At 39.7% G+C, this 22,391-nt stretch overlaps 1 protein-coding gene across 7 annotated transcripts in view; it reads left to right on the top strand.

Annotated features, from left to right (window-relative positions):
- Positions 1–22,391, top strand: part of phf14 (PHD finger protein 14) — a 132,683-nt gene that overhangs the window by 12,685 nt on the left and 97,607 nt on the right. For all 7 annotated transcript variants that reach the window (XM_085148943.1, XM_085148942.1, XM_085148945.1 and 4 more), the window contains exons 5-10: positions 12,546–12,705; positions 13,459–13,570; positions 14,537–14,674; positions 17,868–18,014; positions 19,202–19,472; positions 21,691–21,797. In XM_085148943.1, the coding sequence (XP_085005069.1) occupies positions 12,546–12,705; positions 13,459–13,570; positions 14,537–14,674; positions 17,868–18,014; positions 19,202–19,472; positions 21,691–21,797 (935 nt within the window). The remainder of the gene's footprint in view (positions 1–12,545; positions 12,706–13,458; positions 13,571–14,536; positions 14,675–17,867; positions 18,015–19,201; positions 19,473–21,690; positions 21,798–22,391) is intronic.

Genomic DNA, 22,391 nt, shown 5'->3' with positions numbered 1-22,391 from the left:
ATATTAAGAGCTGGTCTTAAATTTATCTTGTTCATATTCCTGGTTGATATTTTCCTTCTCTGGGACATGTTTAATCTCCAAAAAAGGACACAGAAGGGAAGCTTAAGTGGTTTGCAATAGAGGTTGATAAAGAAGAGGACATGGCAGCCCTTGCAGCCAGTTCTTATCGTCATCTGGAAGGACAGATATGGTGTTCATTTTTCCAGACTGTTAAAATATTGAACTTAATTGTAGAAAGAAGTTGGGCATTTCAAATACTTGTGATTGCTTGCAGTCACACAACTTCTGATTCCAAAAGACTGTTTCTCTCATTTGAAAAGTCTTTTCCTAAATATTGTTCATTTTTATGGCTCTAATAAAGATGTTGTATCATTTCTTCACAAAGTCTAATCTTTGCATCTGTTACATTAACAATCTGCTAAGCTCAGAACTAGGGATGGGTATCGTTTAGGTTTTATCCGATACCGGTGCCAAACCGGTACTTTTGAAATGGTGCCGGTGCTTAAACGGTGCTCGAACCGGTGCTCGAACCGGTGCTTAAAGAATGGAGAACACAAAATTGGTCCAAAAACCTCTCATGTTCAGCTGTTTTTTTGTAAAAAGATAACAATGTTAGCCTTTTCTGCAGCTATGGGGCATATATGGTGTCACTCTTGGCTGGAAGCAGCTTAAACAATGGAAAAAACACAAACTTTGTCCAAAAACCTCTCATGTTTAACTGTTTTCCACTTTTTCTTTGGTCATTTTAGCCTTTTTGTCCAGGGTGAAGGGAGTATCTGCCATCAAACAAGAAGACAGCTGCATGTAGCTATGATGATGTTTGCTAATTCACCTTACATGCATTAATGTAATAACGTGGTTAGCCTACTCAACGTAAATTACACACGAACAACATTAAGCTTCTCATGCAGAGAAGAACGGCTGCTGCTGCATCATCATCCTCATCATTTCTGCTACACTGGCAGGGCTAGGGGCCAGGACTCTCCTCTTCGGGTTTTTGGGGGATGTTGCTAACTCCGGGTCGATAACAGGCACCACACCCGCAGTAGATGTGTTCGGTGTGAGGTCTCGCAGCAAGCTATCAAATACGGCGCATTTCTCGGCTTTTAAAAAAAAAAAACGCTATGCGTCACCAGGTGTTTCATCAGATTTGAGGTGTTACCTCCTTTGACAGCATCACAGTATCAGCTTAAAGCACTTGTTGCAGCTGCTGAGTTTGCATCTTTTGCTGTGAAGTACAGCCAGACTTTGACCGCTTTGCCTTGAGCATTTTTAATCTGTAGCTCTGCTCTAAAAGAACGTACGTACCTGGACCCGCCTACTATCCTCGGAAAGGTAAAATGATTGGCTAGAATCTAAAGTGTGTCACAGCTCAGGGAAAAAAAAGAACCGAAATGTGCGCTGCTTTTCGGTCTCGTTACTACCGTTTATGTCAGAACCAGTGCCATCATGGCACCGGATACCGGTACCCATCCCTACTCAGAACTCAAAATGGGTGATGACTGTTGCTGCACTGAACCCCATAATAGATCGATCTGCCGTTTCTCCTAATAACATGGTATCACTGTACGTTTAAAACAGTACATGGAAGTGTGTGGTCTTTGCGATAATTGAAGGTTGCACCATCCAGATCATCAAGAATAAGTCTTAGGTTGGGCTTAGACTTGAGGAGAAGCAACCTGTCTCTTAGTAGACTCCTTTGATTATTTATGACCACATGCGGAGGATGTCCAGCAGTTTCTTTAGTGTCGTCTTCTCTGCCACTGTCACCAGAATGTCCAGCTTCATGCCGGCCACAGAGCCAGTCTTCCTGATTAGTTTTTCCATCTGGATGAGTCCTTCTTTGCTGTGCTGCTCCCCCTACACAACACAGCATAGAGAGGTACACCGGCAACCACCGACTAGTAGAACATCCACAGGAGTTTCCTGCAGATGTTGAAAGACCTCAGCCTCCTGAGGAAATACAGTCTGCTTTGGCTTTTTTTATACAGGTGCTACGTGTTGTATGTCCAGTTTGTTTTCCACCCACAGTCCGAGGTACTTGTACATGTTGACCACCTCCTTAACTGGCACTGCACCTGGTCTGGACCTCCCGAAGTCCACAACCAGTTCCTTGGTCTTCAATGTGTTGAGCTGCTGGTGGTTTGTGTGACTCCATGTAACAAAGTTCCTCACCAGACTCCTGTACTCTTCTTCCTGACCATCCCAGATACACCCCATGATGGCTGTATCATCCGCAAATGTCTGAATATGGCGTGATTCAAAGTTATAGCTCAAGTCAGAGGTGTACAGGGTGAAGAGAAGAGGGGACAGCACAGTTATTGTGGTGCTGACCACAGTGTCAGACGTGATGTCCTTCAGCCTGACGTACTGTGGTCTGTTGAGTTTTTCCTGGAGCAGACGGGGCTGGATTGTATAATAGGCACTAGAAAAGTCGAGGAACAGGATCCTTACCGTGCCTTATCCTGGTGCGAGTGAGCTCTGTGTAGGAGGTACAGAATAGCATCCTCCACTCCGACATCTGCCTTGTTAGGCGAACTGTAGTGGGTCCAGGACATGTTGTACCTGGGGCTGGAGGAGGTTGAGAAAGAGCTGCTCTAGAGTCTTCATAAGATGTGACGTCGGTGCCACCGGTCGAAAGTCATTTAGCTCATTGGCCCGGTTCTTTTTGGGGACCGGAATGATGCAGCATGTCTTCCAGAGGGTGGGCACTCTCCCCAGTCATAGACTGAGGTTAAAGATTTGTTGTAGCGGCTCCCCTAGTTCAGCAGCACAAGCCTTTAACAGCCTAGGACACACCTTGTCTAGGGCTGCTGCCTTCCTGGGGCTAAACGTCGGCCATGTCCACACTAATACATTTTTCATTTGAAAACACATCTTTTTCTCTCCGTTTTGGCCTTGCGTCCACACTGAGACGGCGTTTTTGGTCAAGGAAAACGCAGCGTTTTGAAAACGCTCTCCAAAGCGTATACATTTGAAAACGCAGTGGTCGCGTTGCAGTGTGGACAGAGAACCCGGAGCCTTTTCGAAAACGATGACACATTTTAGTCATGTGATGCAGTCATGTGACCAAGTAACCTAAGATAGCCGGAAGGCATTATACAGCAATTGCTTTGTTTGCGCTCAATTATTTCAGCCATATTAAAGATTAATATCAGTTTGTACATGCACCAAATAGCTTTTCTTCAATTTCTTTAATTCTCACTTGCTTTTGCAACTTTGTACTTTTGTGTTACTCGCAGCAACAACGCCACCTCATTGTTAGTCCATTTAAAAAACTCTGTGCTTTTCCTTGGCATTTTGCCGGGACGTTTCAGTTTCCGCGGCAGAAATGAGGCAGGTCGAATCGTCTTGGTTTCACGCATGCGCAGTACTGGAATGTAAGCGTTTTCGGCCTTTTCAATGTGGACGCACAACTCTGTGAAAACAGAGGGGCTCTGCAGTAGAGGTGAGGGGGGGTTGAACTACTAAATAAACACATTGGTCCTCTCTTTCAGACATGCAGAAGCACTTCTGCTATAATTTTGTTCGTATTTACCAAAATAAAAATGCAGACATAAGGGCACACATTAGTTTTTGACTCTCTCACTGAACTAACACAACAAGTCCCTCAACATGTTTGTACTCTCTGCTCATGTTGCCTTCATATTAAATAATGTTTTGCTTTTTAAAAAACTTATTTAAAAAATTGCACTCAACAACAAACAAATCCTCCCTAACATAAAAAGTCACTTTAAGGGCCAAATTTGAGACCCCTGCTTTAAGACATTATCTAATACAGAACATAAATATCTCCCTTATGCAGATGGTTTGCCATTAATCCTTCAGGACCCCATTCTTCCTTGCCGCAAACATTTAAGGTTAGAGAGAAGTCTCAAGCTACTCTCTGAACTGGTCAAACTCTACCATTTTACCTCTTTCCACCAGTTTTCCACAAGAAAACCTAAATATTCTGGGATGAAGGTTAGGATCAAAGTTTACAGTTCAATTTCTTGAATACTGACAACTTAAAATCTGTTATCCTGTACTCCAAAAAAATCATAAAAGCCTAACTCTCCAAACTCAGTACAGTAACTGCTGAATCATTGTCTTAAGAAAAGACTATCCAACATTTAAAAAACTTTGCTACTCTAATACATTAAGATACCTATCTATTCAATTCAATTCAATTTTATTTATATAGCGCCAAATCACAACTGCAGTTGCCTCAAGGCGCTTTATATTGTACAGTAGATTGTACAATAATAGATCTATCTATATGTCTACAAAATCGACTGCCACCTGCTGGATTTCAAAGTTTAACATTTAGCTGATCGTTTGTCTTTCTGAGTGTCTATTAAGTTATGTTTTTTCTACATTTTTCCCCAATATGAACTCAAATACTGATTTCTGGAATGAAATATACAACAGTAAGAGTATGAACTCCCAACTCATATTATGAAGTGAGCCAAAAAGTGTACAACACAGGTGAAAAACTACACAAAATGGGATTCAGAGACGTTTTATATGTGACTGGCAAGTGTGGTGTGGTACCATTGTGTGGATACCATCATACACTTATTCTTTGTACAAGTTACAAGTACGTACCAATAGCACACAGAGGTTAGATGAGTTGAAACACAAATTTTCCATTACACTGATGAACCTAGAACCTATCAAAACCTGGCCCATAATGTTTTTGTTGTCCAAAGCACAACTTTGCTTTTGTTTTGTTTTTCTGTTTTTATAAACAGGTTAAAACTGAGACTTTTGAGAATGCTACAGATCTCTATCTTGGTGTCAGACCTTTCATAACGCAGATGAGGTTGCTCCCAGATTGGATCTTGTCCATCCCAACATTTCCTACCCCTATGACACAACCCTTTTTCCACGAGAAAATGGAAAACACTCAAAAACACTTACCTGAATGTCGGTTGTGAGTAGGTCCTCGGCATCAGTTGACAAATCAGTCTTTCTAACTTGGTTGGGTTTTGTTTGTTGGATCTGTTGATGAAATCTTCAAGTTCTTCCACTCTGGGTGGTGCTGTCACTTGTCGTTGTATGGTTGTTTGTTTTGAAATTAGCTGTTTAAGTGTAAATAGTAATAAAACTAGTTTAGTTTAAAGCGAAATCTCGCAGTCAACGCTACAACCTTTGAATCTTACATCTTGCACTGGAAAGTTTGCGATCTGACATCGGGCTATTTAAATATGGGAAATTAGAAGTCATCCAGGCCTTTATGTCTTCACTTCAGCTAACTGATTTGTATCATACAGCTTCATGGATAAGTAAAGGTGGCTGTCATCTGCATAGCAATACAAATCTATACAGTGTTTTCAAACTCCATGACTAGCTTTTGAAGTAAAGATACCTCAGAAATGCCACAAATTGGCGTCTCGCAGATGGATATGATTGAAACTTTGCAGTGTAATTCCTTTCATACCTATGGTGTGTTCTAGTTCTCTGTAATAAATTGTTATGGTCAACAGTATTGAATACTGCCCTGTTATCTAGCAGGACAAGCACAGAGATGAGTCCACTGTCAGAGGCCATAAAAAGAATATTTATAACCCTCACTAGTGTGCATCCTAGCACAGAAACACTGCTGGCTGAAACTCATCATATAAACCTTTCTTCCGCAAATATTTAGTTAACTCTTTGACACCTACTCTTCAAGATTAAAAAAAGGTTAGAAACCGGTCTATAATTAGGTAAGACAACATTAATTAATGCTAAAACTTACTTGAGTGGTCTTGTAGGAATGGGGCCTAAAAGATGTGCTGATAGTTTAGTGGAAGAAATTCAGGTCAAGACTTAAGGAAATATCAGCAGTTATTAAAGTAGCACTACTCAATGATATCAATGATACATGTGTGGGAAGGCTGGTAATATTTTTTTTCTCTCAATCCACCCATCTGTTCTCTTCTGTTTACTCTATTTCGGGTTGTGGGGGTGGGCCTTAAGTATTCTCTTAATTGCTGGGTAGGGTCAGCTGTACAAAAAGTGTGACGCCTAAGGAGGGACACACCTATATAAATTGAAAATCACACCAGGCCCTACTAAGGCCATAACTACTGTATATTTGCTCCTTGAATGGTGTTTTTTATAGTGATGATGTAAAGCAATACTTTCTAATCACACTGTCAAGTGGTGGTCTGAGTGGTGTCTAAAAACATAATGATGTAGTTTGAGTTTGAGTTCATACTGGATCAGTAGGGGAAAAACAAAACACCTGCGCATTCAAGAATAAATACTTGAAGAACGAATGCTATGCACCCTTGCTAAAAAGGTGTAGTACTCTTAACATACTGACTCATTTCAAAGCTCACAAACTATTTTTTTAAGATTAAAACATAAAGGGCTTTAGGTCAGAGATGAAAGGTGAGTTGTATCTGCAGTTAAGACTTTACTACTTTAGTTATTGTACATTTTTCAGGGTTTTACTTTTGGCTCTGTAAAGAGTCTTTCAGATACCCCTGTGCTGGAGTGGACGTAGCCTAAACCTCTGTACATTCTTCAAGTTTGCCTGATTGAAAAAAATGCCTCTTGTCCTGAGATTTATTTTAATTTCATACATGGTTATGTTACAGTGACAGAGATAAAAACACATGACTAACTATTTATCAAACTTATGAACTTAAAATGTACTTTTCCAAATTTTTCTAGAGATGGGGTTGGAGAAAATATTTCCAGTATACCGTAAATGAGCATTATTATTGGTAAAAAGCAAAATGTATAATTAAGTGAAAGTTATAAAAAAATACATACATTTCACAATACCTGTGAAAACGAGTTTATATTTTATTCTGTAACCTTGTACACTTTCTTCTGATGTATTTTGTGTTTGTGGAACATAAACAAAGCGTTTTTTTCATAAAATGTCAATATAGTTGAGCAGTTCTCTCGGTGGTTCAGTCAACTCTACCTTCTTTTTTTCCTGCAAAGTCCATTTCTGACAGGGATAATCTTCCTTCAGGGATTATGAAGCTATCTTGTAGTCATCACTTTTTGTCAGCTTAGCTCATATTAGCCAGTAACCCATGGCTAAACGGTCTGAGCTTTGTATCTCAGTTCAAAAGGAACACCAAAGATTTGTGGCACGGTTCAACCATACATCATTTAAACCAGCACGGTGGTTGTTCATAAACCCCAGTTTCAGAGCTCAATAAGTAAAGATGAACTGCCTAGATGATCCTTTTTTTAAGCCTCCTGCCCTTGGTACGTCTTGTGGGGGCAAAATTGAGGTAGAATACATAATAGTGGTGCTAAGGGGTAACAATAGATTGTGAAAACAGATCGTCCTATTCTTTAAAAAGGAAAAACTGCAGTTGTGCCTTAATTGCACGAGTGAGTTGATTCCACGGAAAAACCAGAGGCCTGTTTTAAAATTTCAGACTAGAGCCCCAGCAGCCTCTGAAGAGCAGATTTCAGAATTAGTGATTCACCATGGCACACAGCAAATGGTCTCTCAATCAGAAAAGGACGCGCGCCCACCAAACAGTGTAGAGCTGAATAAACAACTCTGTCTACCCCAGTATTTGCTTTTTATGGGCTGTCTGACTCCCCAGTGTGGCATGCAGAACACTAAGTTTTTGATTTTTGAGTCTTTCCCATTGCTCGAAAAGCCCAAAGGCTGCTTGACTGAATTAGGAGTTGGAGTGTTATCTCCCTGACAGAGGGAGAGTGCTGATTGCTGTTCTCATTGGTAGTAAAGCGCACGTATGCCTGGTGTAATAGCAGCCATAGAAACCACATCAGCCAAGTAATTGTTTAGGCAGCCTCAGAAAATTAAGAGGACAATATTAAAATGTGTTTGCTCGGCTTCATCCAGCTTCTAAGTTTTTTCTCCTGCAATGTTAGTTTGCTGGGTGATTTTAATATACATCTAGACGCTGTCACTAATACTCTTATGAGAGATTATTCATCATCTCTTAATAGCTTTGGCCTGCAACAATTTATTGATTTTCAGTCTCACTCTAAGGGCCGTATTCTTGATATTATGCGATGTATGCAGTGTTACTCCTCAGAACTGTGGAGTATCTAATCTTTCCATATCTGACCACAGGCTGGTATCTTTTGATGTCCATTTAATATTATCTAAGTCAAACTCTTCGCTCTGTCATATCGCGATATTAAAAACATTGACATAACTGCCTTCTGCTGTAGAACTGACAGTCTGCCCAGTAGAGACAATTTATCTACTCCTGATAAACTGGTGTCTTACTACAATAATGGACTACACAGTCTACTCAGTACTTTCCATTAAAAACTTGGACTTTCTATTTCATTCACTCTGCTCTTTGGTTTACTCTGGATTTATGCAAACTTAAAACTAAAGATTGCTTGGAATGGCTTTGCACAAAGACTGGTCTTGCTGTCCATAAGGATATGCATCGTTAACACGTGGAATTATAAGGACGCTCTGTCTGCAGTCAAATATGAATATTATGCAGTACTAATGAGGTCTGGTGAAGGGAATACAAGGACTCTCTACATTAATCCTTTAAAGCCGGTCAGAGCAGCACGCTCTGTTTTGCGTAACTATTTTTAAATCCCGGTAGCTCTGCAACCACGTGAGCTAGCGCAATAATTTTTTTGCATATGAAACCGGAGGAGTTGTACTTACATCTTATGCCATCAGCTTGTCCTCGGTCACAGTTTCCTTCCACATATTGCTTTGCAAAAACTGCATAAAAAGCTCTTGCAGGAACAAAAACATAATATTCCAGAAACACGCTTTGCTGATCCGATCAGCTGTTTGTAACACTTCCTACGTTGGAATAGACATCAGCACGAACTATCGCATGTCCGCCATGACCTGCCCGAAACCAGAAGTGACGTCATTTTCGCGGAAATGTCGTTTTTTTTTACCATCAAGGCCTCATGAGCCTATACTGGTGTTTTTAAAAGTTATATTTGACTTTATGACTTTCTGTGTGGTTTCTGGGATGCTTAGGACTCATATTGCACTGCTGGAAATAGTTTATTTTGATGCATATGCTGCTTTTTTGCAAATTTGCATTATAATATTTATTTTCGTTTTTCCTGCAGTATATAAAAATTGGTGTATTTCAAAAATAAAACTATGAAGACACTCAAAATAAATTTCCTGTGGTGGGAAACTAGTTTGTGCAACTTTTTTGTATTTACAGTTTTGAGGGATAAGCCTCTTAAATTTCTCTAACTAGAAATATATGTTAAAAAACAAAAACGATTTTCAATTTTTTTGTAGTTTATTGCACTTTTTTGCAATTTATGTAATTACTATGCACTTAATGCAGACATATTATTAAAATTTGGGCTATAATGGTTGTATTGATGTATAGCAACTTGAAATGCTCCCAAAAATGGCTCCACAGCATGTAAAAATATAATATAAGCTCTGGCGGACTTGGTTCTATGGTAGGTCTTAAAGGGTTAAATCACCTGACAATTTTCCACCTCAGGTTTACTGCACTGAGCATTAGAACATTTTTATAGCCTTTTTCAGTACTAAGGTTAGTAACATCTGTCAGCAGCTGGCTCTAGATAATTCCACATATGGTACACTGTATGATTTTAAAGAAATCTAAACCTTCTACGTGTTGCTTTGACCCACCTCTGACTGGCAACATCCTGTTTATCCTCTCTCTCTCCTTTAATAACTGAGGTTATTCACGCTTCCCTGATCCCTGGCTTTTTTCCTCTCCCTCTTAAAACAGCTGAGATAAATCGAACACTTCAGAAACCCGGTGAACCTCAATAAGTACAGTTCAATTGCAAATTTACCTTTTCTTTCAAAAATTCTTGAAAAAAATGTTGTTGTACACCTTAATAACAGTCATTTGTTTGAACAATTTCAGTGTGGTGTTCTGCCACTTCACACTACAGAGGAAGTCCAGGACAAAATCACAAATGATCCACTAATGGCAACTGACTTTGGGCTGTTAGCCATGCTTTCTCTATGATCTGCGCTCTGCCTTTGATACAGTGTCTCATGATATTCTTTTAAAGAGATCAGAATCGGTTGACATCATTGGCACTTGCTTGATTTTAAACCATATCTCTCAGGTTGAAATTGGCAAGTACAGTTAAAAAAAAAAAAAAATCAGATTACAAGCTTGCCTGTCGTCAGTAATGTTCCCCAGGCCTCTGTTTATTTATCTTTACCCTAAAATCAAAGCTGTTGCTAAATATCTACTGTCAGTTTTGATTTATTTATTTTTGTTAAGAGAGCAAAAACCTTTGCCATTGATGAATTCTTCCCTTTGCCACGCAGGATAAAATCCTTTTTGAGGAGCGTGGAACTCCTTAGATAGTTCCCTTCCAGTATGTAGTGAGCACCATATTGGATAGTAAATAGTAAATTCAGTTTGTGGTCCATAGTGGGTTGCAAAAAGAAGGTTAAATCCTCTGGGTTTCTTGCTGTGAAATCTACTGTGTGATGCAGGGTCTTCTAATCTTCTGCACACTTCGACAAAACCCTGAGGAAGTAACGACTAATCATTATCTGCAAAGGGTCTTATAGTCCCCTTCTTCTCTCCGCCTTTCCAGTATGACATGGCTATCACCTGATGTTGGCATCCAATTACTCGATGTAACTCCAATCATTTGATTTTGAGTCACACCTTGTCGTTCTCTTGTTGCGCCCTCTCTCCTTATTTCTGTATCAAAGGTTACTTCATTACTATCGTCACACTTAGTTAGCATAATTCACTTCAGTTTACATAATTTCAATGTGTTTTTTTTTTTTTTTTTAATTTCGATTATACCTTATATGCAGTTCCCTGCATTAGCAGCCTAAGATCTACCATTGACATTTTTATAACAAAGGAGATCTTTTAGCTGCTGTCCACTTATACAAATGTGCACGGGAGGTGAATGTGTGAGGATTGGAGGGGTATAGATGAAGTGGACATGAGAGCATACGCCAGAATAAAGCAACTTGTGGCATGTTGGATGACAACATTGGAAGTTCCCAGGAAGCAGGAGCATCTTTTGCATCTTCTTCTCATTTTGTTGTTTGTGGGTAGCTCTGGGTTGTTTCCCCTGATTGTGCCAACCAGAGCCAGTTATCATCTGAGGTAGGGCTGTGCGATATGACAAAAATCTCATTTATCGTCCTGACAACGATATAAATCACAAAAATGTAACGTTTTCTGTAAATTCGGTGAATCTCGGGCAACTTGACTTGCGTGAAGTTTTTCCAGCTGGTGTAACCGATGCATGAAACGATACATTTTTAGTCATAAGTTGTAACGGCCACCATTTTCTTTCAAAGTTTGAGTTTCAAAGGTTAACTTTTTAGCACCTGACGGCTCTTTTTTTCTTTCTTCTCATCCGTAAACTCTCTGCATACTCTTTCACGTGATTCAGTTTATTTTGAAAAGTCTCAACAGGATCTTGAGCTTTATTGTGAAAGGTTTACATGGAAAACAAACAAGCGGACAGCGGCAACATGTAAAAACAGGCGCTTGTCCGTCAGTAGTGTGGTGATATTAAATATAAGAGAAATAGGGAACTTTAAGAAATTAATATAGCCACTACAGTGACCATCAAAACCATGAAAAAATATTGTTGTAAACAGTTTATTTTACGACACCACAAAACAAACGATAGTGTAATAGGAAACGATAGACGTTTTTATATCGTCATTCAATATATATCATTATATCGAGCAGCCCTAATCTGAGGAGTTGCTCTGCCAAAGTGAAGCAAGTAAAGATGTTGTCAGTGTGTCCTTGGAGCTCCTCTGTTAGTTGGTGTGTGAACCCGTTCACCTTTTTTACATTGTTTACATTTGTGTCTTAATAAAGGCAAAAGGCATAGAGATATGTCACATGGGCAGTGTTTGGTGTAAGGTGTTTTAGAGTTATACATTACTTTAATCAAGGGAGCTGTTTCTGTAATGCAGTAGTGTACTGCACTCGCTCCACTTGCGCTGACTTCAGCTCATTGCAGAGGAGGAAAATAGCCAAGCTAGCTTTTGAGGGCATTACTTTTATTTTTGGCTGTGGGAAGCATCAGGAATGTGACGGTAAAGTGCATACTGAGCCTGTCATTAAAAACAAAAAACTGGATTGAATCTACAAGGATGTGCAAAAACAGAATGCTAACATAAAGGAAATAGATAATCTCACTGTGATGTGAAAACTGGCTGTATGCAAAGCCCAGCCAGGGACTGATTTTTCATCAGGAAACAAAAGCAGTGATTAGCAGTCACGTTGTAGCCTTAATTTCTGCTTGTGAGCTGCTGTTTGGACTAGTCCACAGTTTCACCGTTGCTGTCTTTGTGTTGGTTCTCTCAAAGAAACATATTTTGTGCCCTGATTAGGTTAGGAATTTGTGCTAGAGTAAATGTGTAGCCTAAGGTTTATATTATTAAATGCTAATGATGTGTCAGTGGATCTCAGACCATGTTACAGAGTAATGCAAAATTATCTTTTTTTTTTTTTTACTCCTAACCTCTAACCTCTGTGGCACAGCTTCACATCTACCACATGTGTTGCACGCTGTGGCTCACAGGAGCAGTTTTCATTTGAATGGGATGACTGTTCAGTAAGGTTAATACTGGTCTTTGCTTCCAGGGTGTTACGGTGTGGATGGCGAGAGCGACTCGATTATGAGCTCGGCCTCTGAGAATTCAACAGAGCCTTGGTTCTGTGATGCCTGCAAGAACGGAGTGACTCCCAGCTGTGAGCTATGCCCCAACCAGGATGGCATCTTCAAAGAGACGGATGCTGGGAGGTGGGATACAGTGGCACAATGACCTGGTGGTCAGTTGCCATTTAGAAGATACAGCAAGTGGAACATGTTCAGAAACAAATAACAGCGAATGATCTGTGCTATTCAAAATGCTGCAGGGATCCAAAGACTGTCTGAACTGTGTTATATATTCAGTGCTGAGGAGAAAAGCAGGTTTGATTAAGAAGGAAAATAGAAGTGTTGGAGGAATGGAGGGAGGAGAAAAGAGAGGAAGAAAAAGAGTGAGAGAAAAGACTGTGTTATGTGAAGCGTGGAGACTTCAGCCACGTTATCGCTGATAGTGCTCCTCAGCCAGGCTGCACACGAATTTACTACTTCAGTAGAGCATGAAAAACACAGCAAATTAAACTGTGAAGCGGTTGCTTGCTAGAGATGGATATCTTTATATTGGACTTTGGATTCTCTTGCCTAAAGTCCACATTTGAAACTGTCTCACACCAAACTGTAGCATGAGTCTGGGCCTACATAAATCTATGAGGCAATTTCTTTTTGAGTGTCTGAGAAACTAGTTTCATGATATTAAGTGTCTTATTGTCTACACAAATTCTCTACATTAAATGCGAAAATAAACCATAGCCATGATTTATCAGTTCACAGCTTTTTGTGAAATCAGCATCCAGGAGTCGAAATGTTTAAAATGCTACTTGATTCTGAGCCATTTCCAGTTCTGGATTTTTCTACCATTCTTCGTACCGTTTGTTCACCAATTTTGCTTTTGTTCTTTGATGTTTTCAGGTGGGTGCATGTGGTTTGTGCCCTTTATGTTCCTGGAGTGGCATTTGGAGACATTGATAAGTTGCGACCAGTAACACTCACAGAGATGAATTATTCAAAATATGGGGCCAAGGCAAGTTCTCTTTTTGCTCACTGATGAAGATGAATTTCAATGTACATAGTGTTTATCAGCCATGAGGCCAATCCGTGCAAAGACTGGGGTCGTACCATTAGTGAAAGGAGGAGGGGGGCAGGCGTTCGGAAGACAGCAAGTGTAGTGGAACAGGCAGTTACACCTGCGAGCCAGATTTAAATGCAAGCTTGTCGGGGAAAAAATGAGAAGAAATGGGCGAAAATATAAAATGAGCAGCATCTGGCTGCATTTCAATGATATTAGTGGATTTCTAAAATTAGGAGGTGGCTCAAGTGAAGCCCATTTTTATTTGAGGAAAAAAAAGAAAAACTGGACAGTCTTTGTAATGAGCTGCCAGAACCTTTTCTGTAATCTTGCATCATGCTGACAGATTTTTTTGTCACAGCATCTTTTTCTTAAGTTAAATTTGTAACTTCTTTACATTGACAGAAAGGAGAGTTTCACTGGTCCCGCCCACTTATGATCAGAGAGGGCTGAGTTTGACGCCCATAAACTAGAGGCTGTATTCAGACATTTTTTTTTTTTTGCAGCAAAACTGGTTAAACAGAAAAATGCTCTACTTACAGTAATCATTATGATCAGTAATGGGGCACAATTTAAAAGTGGCACGTTCCACCCCTAAAGTTGCTGAAGTTACCTGTTGAGAAGGCACTTAGTGGGGGCGAAGTTTGAGAAATTCGGCTTTAGAGCTTTTCAGCTAAAGTTTCGTCAGTCTGAAGTGATGTATAAGCGAGGTAATTGTGCTAAATACAAGCGTTAAGGTGAGGCTGATTTATCATGTAAAACCTGAAAGCAGTTTAATTAGAAATTCACATGGAAGCGTCAGAATTTCAGCAGATAATCCAAAATATCTGTCAAAATGAAAAGTGGTTAACAGTGAAACAGTTGCATACTGGCAATTTTGAAAAATGAAAAAATGTTATGTGTTATTTTCGTTACGAGCAGGAGTGCAGTTTCTGTGAGGATGCCCGTTTTGCCAGGACTGGTGTGTGTATCAGCTGTGATGCAGGAATGTGTCGATCCTACTTCCACGTCACCTGTGCACAGAGGGAGGGGCTCCTGTCTGAGGCTGCAGCGGAGGAGGTAGGGCGACCTTGTTAGCAGCTTAACGACACCAGTGAGCATTATTAGTGAACTTTCTTCCCTCGGAGAAATGAAGAGTCCACGAATATGCAGATATTTTCCATTTAAACACTTGGGTGGTTGATTGGTAACAGTTGATTCTTGATATGTCATTTACACCGTACAAATACGTTTATTAACGTAGCTTCAGTGGTTGTCATGTCAGAAGTGTTAAAAGGATGTTTTAAATTCAATAATACATCTGCACAGCAAAGAATTATGACTTTTTGTGTGATGGCTACTGGCTGTGCAGCTCTTAAAACAAACCAACAAACAAAAAACTAGGAAGTGAACTTGATGCTATAAATTTGTCAGCTCACCTGTTAAACAAAGCAGTGTTAGCTGTTGAAGCTGTAAGCAGCATATGTGTAGACTGGCAGAACAAAAAACAACTGTTTGGTCTTGGGTTTGCACTACCTGTGCCTGTTGCTGCAAAAACTATCATAACTAAACCAAAATGTTACTTAAAAGTGAAAAAATAAAATAAAGAAAGTTTCCTTGATTCGTGGAGGTCTCTAAACTGAACCTGTTACCCTGTGTTTGAACCATCCATCTAGGGCTGCAACAATTCAGCCTTCGATGCTTCGTTGAACACACGGCTCTGTAGCGTGCAGATGTGTTAAACTAAGTAAACGCAAGTGCTTCACCCACATTTGCGACATCTGCAATACAAACATATTTAGGAGCAGTGCATGAATAAAAAGTTTGACAACATTAAGCCCGCACAGTTTTTGTTAAACAAAAACATTAATAACACAACAGCAGCAGTGATGATGACTCTGGCAGTTTAACATGGAGTCTGTTTACATGCAGCAAAGAGGAGGAGCCGTTACAGAGATGTGAGCTCAGGTTGAGTAAAAGGAAAATGTGTTTCCAGCATCCTCCCTGTGATCACCATTTAAACCTTTACTAGGACAAACGTGAGCAGGAGTCCTTGATCGAAGCACCTGATTAACAAACTCTGATGTGAAGAAAAGCAAATTTTGTAGCTGCTCCATCCACCACTGTTTGTTTTACACAGAGAAAAATCTACAGTAAGCCTGCAAGTTTATTTATTAAAATATGCAGATGAACTGTTAACTTGGTCTGAGACCGTGTTTGAATTCTACAGCTTGCTGAGCGTCCTATTTTACACAAAGATACCTTCCAACATTTTTTCAGATTGAAAGTGAAATAATATAATATATTCTGTTTAAATAAATAACTTGTATTTTTACTTTTAAACATTAATGTTTTCTTCACAAGCCCATGAAAATGTTTGGACACTGAATTAATACTAATATCACGTCTACGTTAAGTCATAACTTCTTGTTTTTAGCAGCACAAAGATTTTGCATCAGATGCTCATATACTCGCTTTTCTTCATTGGAGACACCACAGACTCCTCATACTCATACTTTAAATACTTACAAACACAAACTCACTCATTCACATGGACACGCAGATCCACATGCAAACAAAATAATCCACATGAACACACACTGTCTACGAGTAGATAAAACGCTGTCAGAACCCCTGTTAATGCGTCCAAGAAGAAAGAGTAAAGGTAAAAGTTTTATGGCATAGTTTAAATTGCAATTTAAACTATGCCATAATATATGATAATATATCTTCTTTTTTTTTTACTTTGACTGTACTTGAGATCATTTATATATTAGTCATGTATACAGTAGGGATGGGAATTGATCAGAACTTGGCGACTAAGGATTTCGTAGTTTTTGCAGTTGAACTTTAAAACATTACAATTTCTCAAATAGAAACCAAAGAGCAGTTTATTCTGAAATACCTGTGATTTATTATTATTATTGCTCATTTCTTGTTCAATTAATCCTCGATTACTAAAGAAATCGATACCTGCAGCCCCACATCCACGACGATCTTGTACTCTTGAGGACTTTTCTGCTCTTACCACAGTGCCACCAATTTTTTTTTTTTTTTTACCACACTTGGTACCTTTATGAAAAAAAAAAAAAATTTATTTATTTATTTTTAATTTTTTAATTTAATTTAATTTTTTGTTTTGTTTCACACATGGTACAGCAGTAATTTATTCCCATACACAACCTTCCTTTCAATTAAAGTAACACCGTTTCCATGCATGAAAAGGAGCAGGAAGAAGAATAAATTCTTATTGATACCTGCCCCCTATCTGTGATAATATCTGTGATAATACCAGTAGGCAACCAAAATTACACTCTGACAATATTCTGCACATAACAAAACAAAACAAAACAAAACAAACAGAACAATATACTCAACAATGAGCAATACCACTAAATATCAAACTAAAAGGATCATTTTTCTACAATTAAATTCTATTCTTTTCAACTTCTTCATATTGGTTTATCATTTTATTCTTATAGCAGATTTTAAATTGAGAAACATTTGTACAACACTTAAGATGATCACTGAGAGGATTCCAGTTTCTTATGCCTGTGACTGTTGGACACATTTGCCTTTGTGTGGTTCGAGCAAACCGGTGCTTAAAATAAAACTTCCTTCTGCCTCACAATACAAATAAACTTTGTAACTTAAGAGGTAGTGTTTTATTTTTTGCCCTAAGCATAATAGTTAAAGTCTGTAATTTCTTATGTAATATCTTATGAATATTATTATAACAATACCAATAGACCAATTTTAACCAATACATGAAGTGAGAGAAGCTGTAAAATCAAGCCCTGATTTTATTTTATTTTCCTCACCTCCTTCACAGAGCTTCTGTCAATAAAGCATCGACCACTTGGAGAAATCAAACTAGCGAGTGACAGATTTGATTGATAACGACTATTAATGACCAACGATGAATTACAAGAGATCCGTTCTTTCTAAGTTCTTTTGGAATATTGTCACTGCAGTCCACCAAACAAAACAAATAAAATTCATATAACACAAGTATTTGGAAAAATGCCTGTTCACTGCAGCAGCCTAATCCAGTTAATCAGCTACAAATCTTCCACTACAACAGACTGCACACAGACGACTGTAGGAAGTCAGCAGCTGCAAAGCTCTGCTTCTGCCTCAGCTGGATTTTTCACTTTAGTGAGCGGCAGGTTCTGAAAGTTCAACGTGGTAAAAGCTTTACAGACTATTAATACCTGTTTTCCCACCAGTTATCTTAACCGTTAATTCCCATGAGTGCTCTTTATTTCCTCAGGATATCGCGGACCCATTTTTTGCATACTGCAAACAGCATGCAGACCGCTTTGACAGAAAGTGGAAAAGGAAGAATTACCTGGCCTTACAGTCTTATTGTAAAGTCTCTCTGCAGGAGAGAGAGAGACAGCTTACTCCCGAAGCTCAGGTAAGGATTGTTTGACCCGTCTATACTAAAAACATGCACTATATTTAGTCTAAATCAGCGGTCTCCAACCTTTTTTGTGCCACGGACCGGTTTATGCCCGACAATATTTTCACGGACCGGCCTTTAAGGTGTCGCGGATAAATACAACAAAATAAAACTAGTACCGGTACCGAAAAAAAGAAGATTTATTCATAACACACGTGAAAAGACCCAGGAAAACCGAGTAAACGATAAAACGATAACAAAATAACGCTGAAAACCGATAAAAACCCTGAAAACTATACATTTCACACCTGAGCCTCAACTCTCGCGGCCCGGTACCAAATGACTCACGGACCGGTACCGGTCCAAGGCCCGGGGGTTGGGGACCGCTGATTTAAATGACAAAGGACAGTTTGGATGGGTGAGATAAATTGTGTATTTTCAAAATAATATTTGACCCTAAAACAAGTTTAAGAAATGCTCCAGTTTTCCTGTAACTGTGTTAATAAACCTGCACACAAAAGGAAAAGGTGTGGGACAGAGGGAGGTGACCCCCACACAGCAGCCTCACTCTGAGCTGACACGGATAGTTTAGCACCCGACTCCAAGAAAATGTAGAAATCACTCTGCTCATTGCTATTGCCCTTACGTTCTTTGGTTTGTACTTTGAGGTGGCCCTTGATCGAACTTATATTAGATCACAGTTTTGTATTTGTTGTAGGTGGTCTAAATGTGACTGCATGGTTATATCAGATTGACAGGCACACAAAAAGTCCCAGTTAACAAAATTTAGGCACTATAAGCAAGTGTGAGGGACAGCATGTGAAACTTTCATTGTCCCCAAATGTAAATACAATTGCACATATACAGTGGTTAGCACGAGGAGCACAAACTCCCAGGCATAGCCATAAAGAACTGTCTTTAACCAGAACACTGAGCAAGCAGAGCGCTGCATGTGTGTCACATCCACACTGTAAGAAGCACCCTGTGTTAGTACTTTTCTAGTCTCCTTCCTTCTCCAAGATGACGTTGCAAATGGGCTAAAAACGATGGGCTGAACTGGTTTCCACAATTCAGTGTTTCCTAACAGCGTGTTGTGTGATATTCTTTAGAAAGTAGAGGCTACTTATATATACTAAAAGTAGAACAGAGCACAATATATCCTGTTTCTAATAGCAAAGTGGTTGTATGTGTCCCACCTGCAGGCCCGAATCACTACTCGCTTGCAGCAGTACAGGGCAAAAGCTGAGCTGTCCAGAAACACTCGTCCTCAGGCATGGGTACCCCGGGAAAAACTGCCAAGACCTCTGACCTCTAGCGCCTCAGCTATCAGAAAGTTGATGAGGAAGGCTGAACTGATGGGCATCAGCACTGACATTTTCCCTGTGGACACATCTGATACCAGTGCCAGCATGGATGGTCGCAGGAAACACAAGCAGCCTGCTCTCACAGCAGACTTTGTCAACTATTACTTGGGTGAGGAAACTGTCTCTGCTCTACGCTCTTCTGTTGCTTTGTGTCAAGTGTTAATTATTATGCTGCTATTTCACTTTACCAGCCAAAGTAGGAAGGTCTCTGAGAACAGTGAGAAAATGTTTCGCAGCAATTCTTTTAGAAGCTCCTTGTTTGTTGTGAGTGAAATTGATACTAAAGAAGAAAACACTGAGATTAGAAAACTGCAAAGCACTGCAGGGCACAGTTTAGGGGAAATTTGAACGTTTCTTGATGTCATGAGCAGGAAGGTGTGCCGTTTGCGTGTACTCGCTATACCTGCATGAGTTTACTCGAGTTACTCAGATGTTCTCCAAAAGTCCTAAGACATGCATACTCAGTTAGATAGTGATTGTGTGTCTGCAGTGCATGGATTTAACACTGTTACAGTGGTTGCAAAAGTATTCAGCCCCCTTGACCTTTCCACATTTTGTCACATTACAGCCACAAACATGAATCCATTTTATTGGAATTCCACGTGAAAGACCAACACAAAGTGGTGAACACGAAAATCATACATGATTCCAAACATTTTTTACAGATAAATAATTGAAAAGTAAGCTGTGTGTAAGTATTCAGTCCCCTGAGTCAATACTTTGTAGAACCACCTTTTGCTGCAGTTCCAGCTGCCGGTCTTTTAGGGTTTGTCTCTACCAGCTTTGCACATCTACAGACTGAAATCTTTGCCCATTCTTCTTTGCAAAACAGCTCCAGCTCAGTCAGATTAGATGGACAGCGTTTGTGAACAGCAGTTTTCAGATCTTGCCACAGATTCTCGATTGGATTTAGATCTGGACTTGGACTGGGCCGTTCTAACACATGGATATGTTTTGTTTTAAACCATTGTTGCCCTGGCTTTATGTTTAGGGTCGTTGTCCTGCTGGAAGGTGAACCTCTGCCCCAGTCTCAAGTCTTTTGCAGACTCCAAGAGGTTTTCTTCCAAGATCGCCCTGTATTTGGCTCCATCCATCTTCCCATCAACTCTGACCAGCTTCCCTGTCCCTGCTGAAGAGAAGCCCCCCCAGAGCATGATGCTGCCACCACCATATCTGACAGTGGGGATGGTGTGTTCAGAGTGATGTGCAGTGTTAGTTTTCCGCCACACATAGCGTTTTGCATTTTGGCCAAAAAGTTCCATTGTGGTCTCATCTGACCAGAGCAGCTTCTTCCACATGTTTGCTGTGTCCCCCACATGGCTTGTGGCAAACCGCAAACAGGACTTCTTATGGTTTTCTGTTAACAATGGCTTTCTTCTTGCCACTCTTCCATAAAGGCCAACTTTGTGCAGTGCACCACTAATAGTTGTCCTATGGACAGATTCCCCCACCTGAGCTGTAGATCTCTGCAGCTCGTCCAGAGTCACCATGGGCCTCTTGGCTGCATTTCTGATCAGCGCTCTCCTTGTTCGGCCTGTGAGTTTAGGTGGACGGCTTTGTCTTGGTAGGTTTCCAGTTGTGCCATACTCCTTCCATTTCTGAATGATGGCTTGAACAGAGCTCCGTGGGATGTTCAAGGCTTGAGAAATCTTTTTGTAGCCTAAGCCTGCTTTAAATTTCTCTATAACTTTATCCCTGACCTGTCTGCTGTGTTCTTTGGACTTCATGGTGTTGTTGCTCCCAATATTCTCTTAGACAACCTCTGAGGCCGTCACAGAGCAGCTGTATTTGTACTGACATTAGATTACACACAGGTGCTCTCTATTTAGTCATTAGCACTCATCAGGCAACGTCTATGGGCAACTGACTGCACTCAGACCAAAGGGGGCTGAATAATTACGCACACCTCACTTTTCAGTTATTTATTTGTAAAAAATGTTTGAAATCATATTTGATTTTCGTTCCACTTCTCACATGTTCACCACTTTGTGTTGGTCTTTCACATGGAATTCAAATAAAATTGATTCATGTTTGTGGCTGTAATGTGACAAAATGTGGGAAAGTTCAAGGGGGCCGAATACTTTTGCAACCACTGTATGTATCGTTAAATGTGGTAGCGATGGCGTTATTGCGTTTATGTAGTCAGCCTACATTGAAAAAGCAGCAGTTGTACTAGATTTATATTTTCCTTCTTCACCATTCTTCTGTTATCCTTTAGAACCTAATATAGCATCATTTGCCAACATTGCCTCTTCTGCTCCTTTAACTTCATTAATCACCTTTTGTATCCCCCTTTTTTTCCTTTAAAAAAAAAAAAAACTACTCAGAGCGGAACATGAGAATGATCCAGATCCAGGATAACATTTCAGAGCAGAAAAACCTTAAAGATAAGCTGGAGAATGAACAAGAAAAACTACACGTGGAGTATAACAAGGTGAGTGACACAGTTCAAACACAATTGCTATAATTAAAAATTGTTTTAATTACACGCTAGTTTCAAAAAGAAATCCTTTAGTGCAAAAACAACAGAAACGTTTTACTGCTACTTTTATCTGCAGCAGTGACCTGATATACGTGCCCATGTCAGAATGTTGCTTGCAGCATATTTGACAGACAGTCAGGTCTGTTTGAGACAATGAACTGTTCATTTTCTTTTCCGTACTTATGTCCTCTCATCATTCTGGTACAAGTTAATGTTTTTAGTTATTTCCAGGCAAACTGTTTTTGAGTGCCATCAGTAGTGAGCAACTTCTTGCAAAATCTCAATTACAGACTGAATTATGGGATAGATGGATGAAGTTTATTGGTCACACAAGGAAATTATGAAATCAATAAATATACACAGATTGATCATATTGAATATTGAACTTGTCCTAAATGATGCTAAATGCTTCTGCATCTCTTTGGACCTCATTTTAAGATTCCAGTAACCAACTGCCAAACACAAGTTTAACATTTTGAACAATCTTCTGTTCTTTTGTCTGTCGTTGCATAATGACAGAACAGGTTGAGGTTAACTATCCAGTTA

The sequence above is a fragment of the Neolamprologus multifasciatus genome, chromosome 22 (genome assembly GCF_963576455.1).
Source record: "Neolamprologus multifasciatus chromosome 22, fNeoMul1.2, whole genome shotgun sequence".
NCBI lineage: Eukaryota > Metazoa > Chordata > Actinopteri > Cichliformes > Cichlidae > Neolamprologus > Neolamprologus multifasciatus.
The sequence above is the reverse complement of the archived record's forward strand: the minus strand, read 5'-3'. Positions and strand labels throughout refer to the sequence as shown.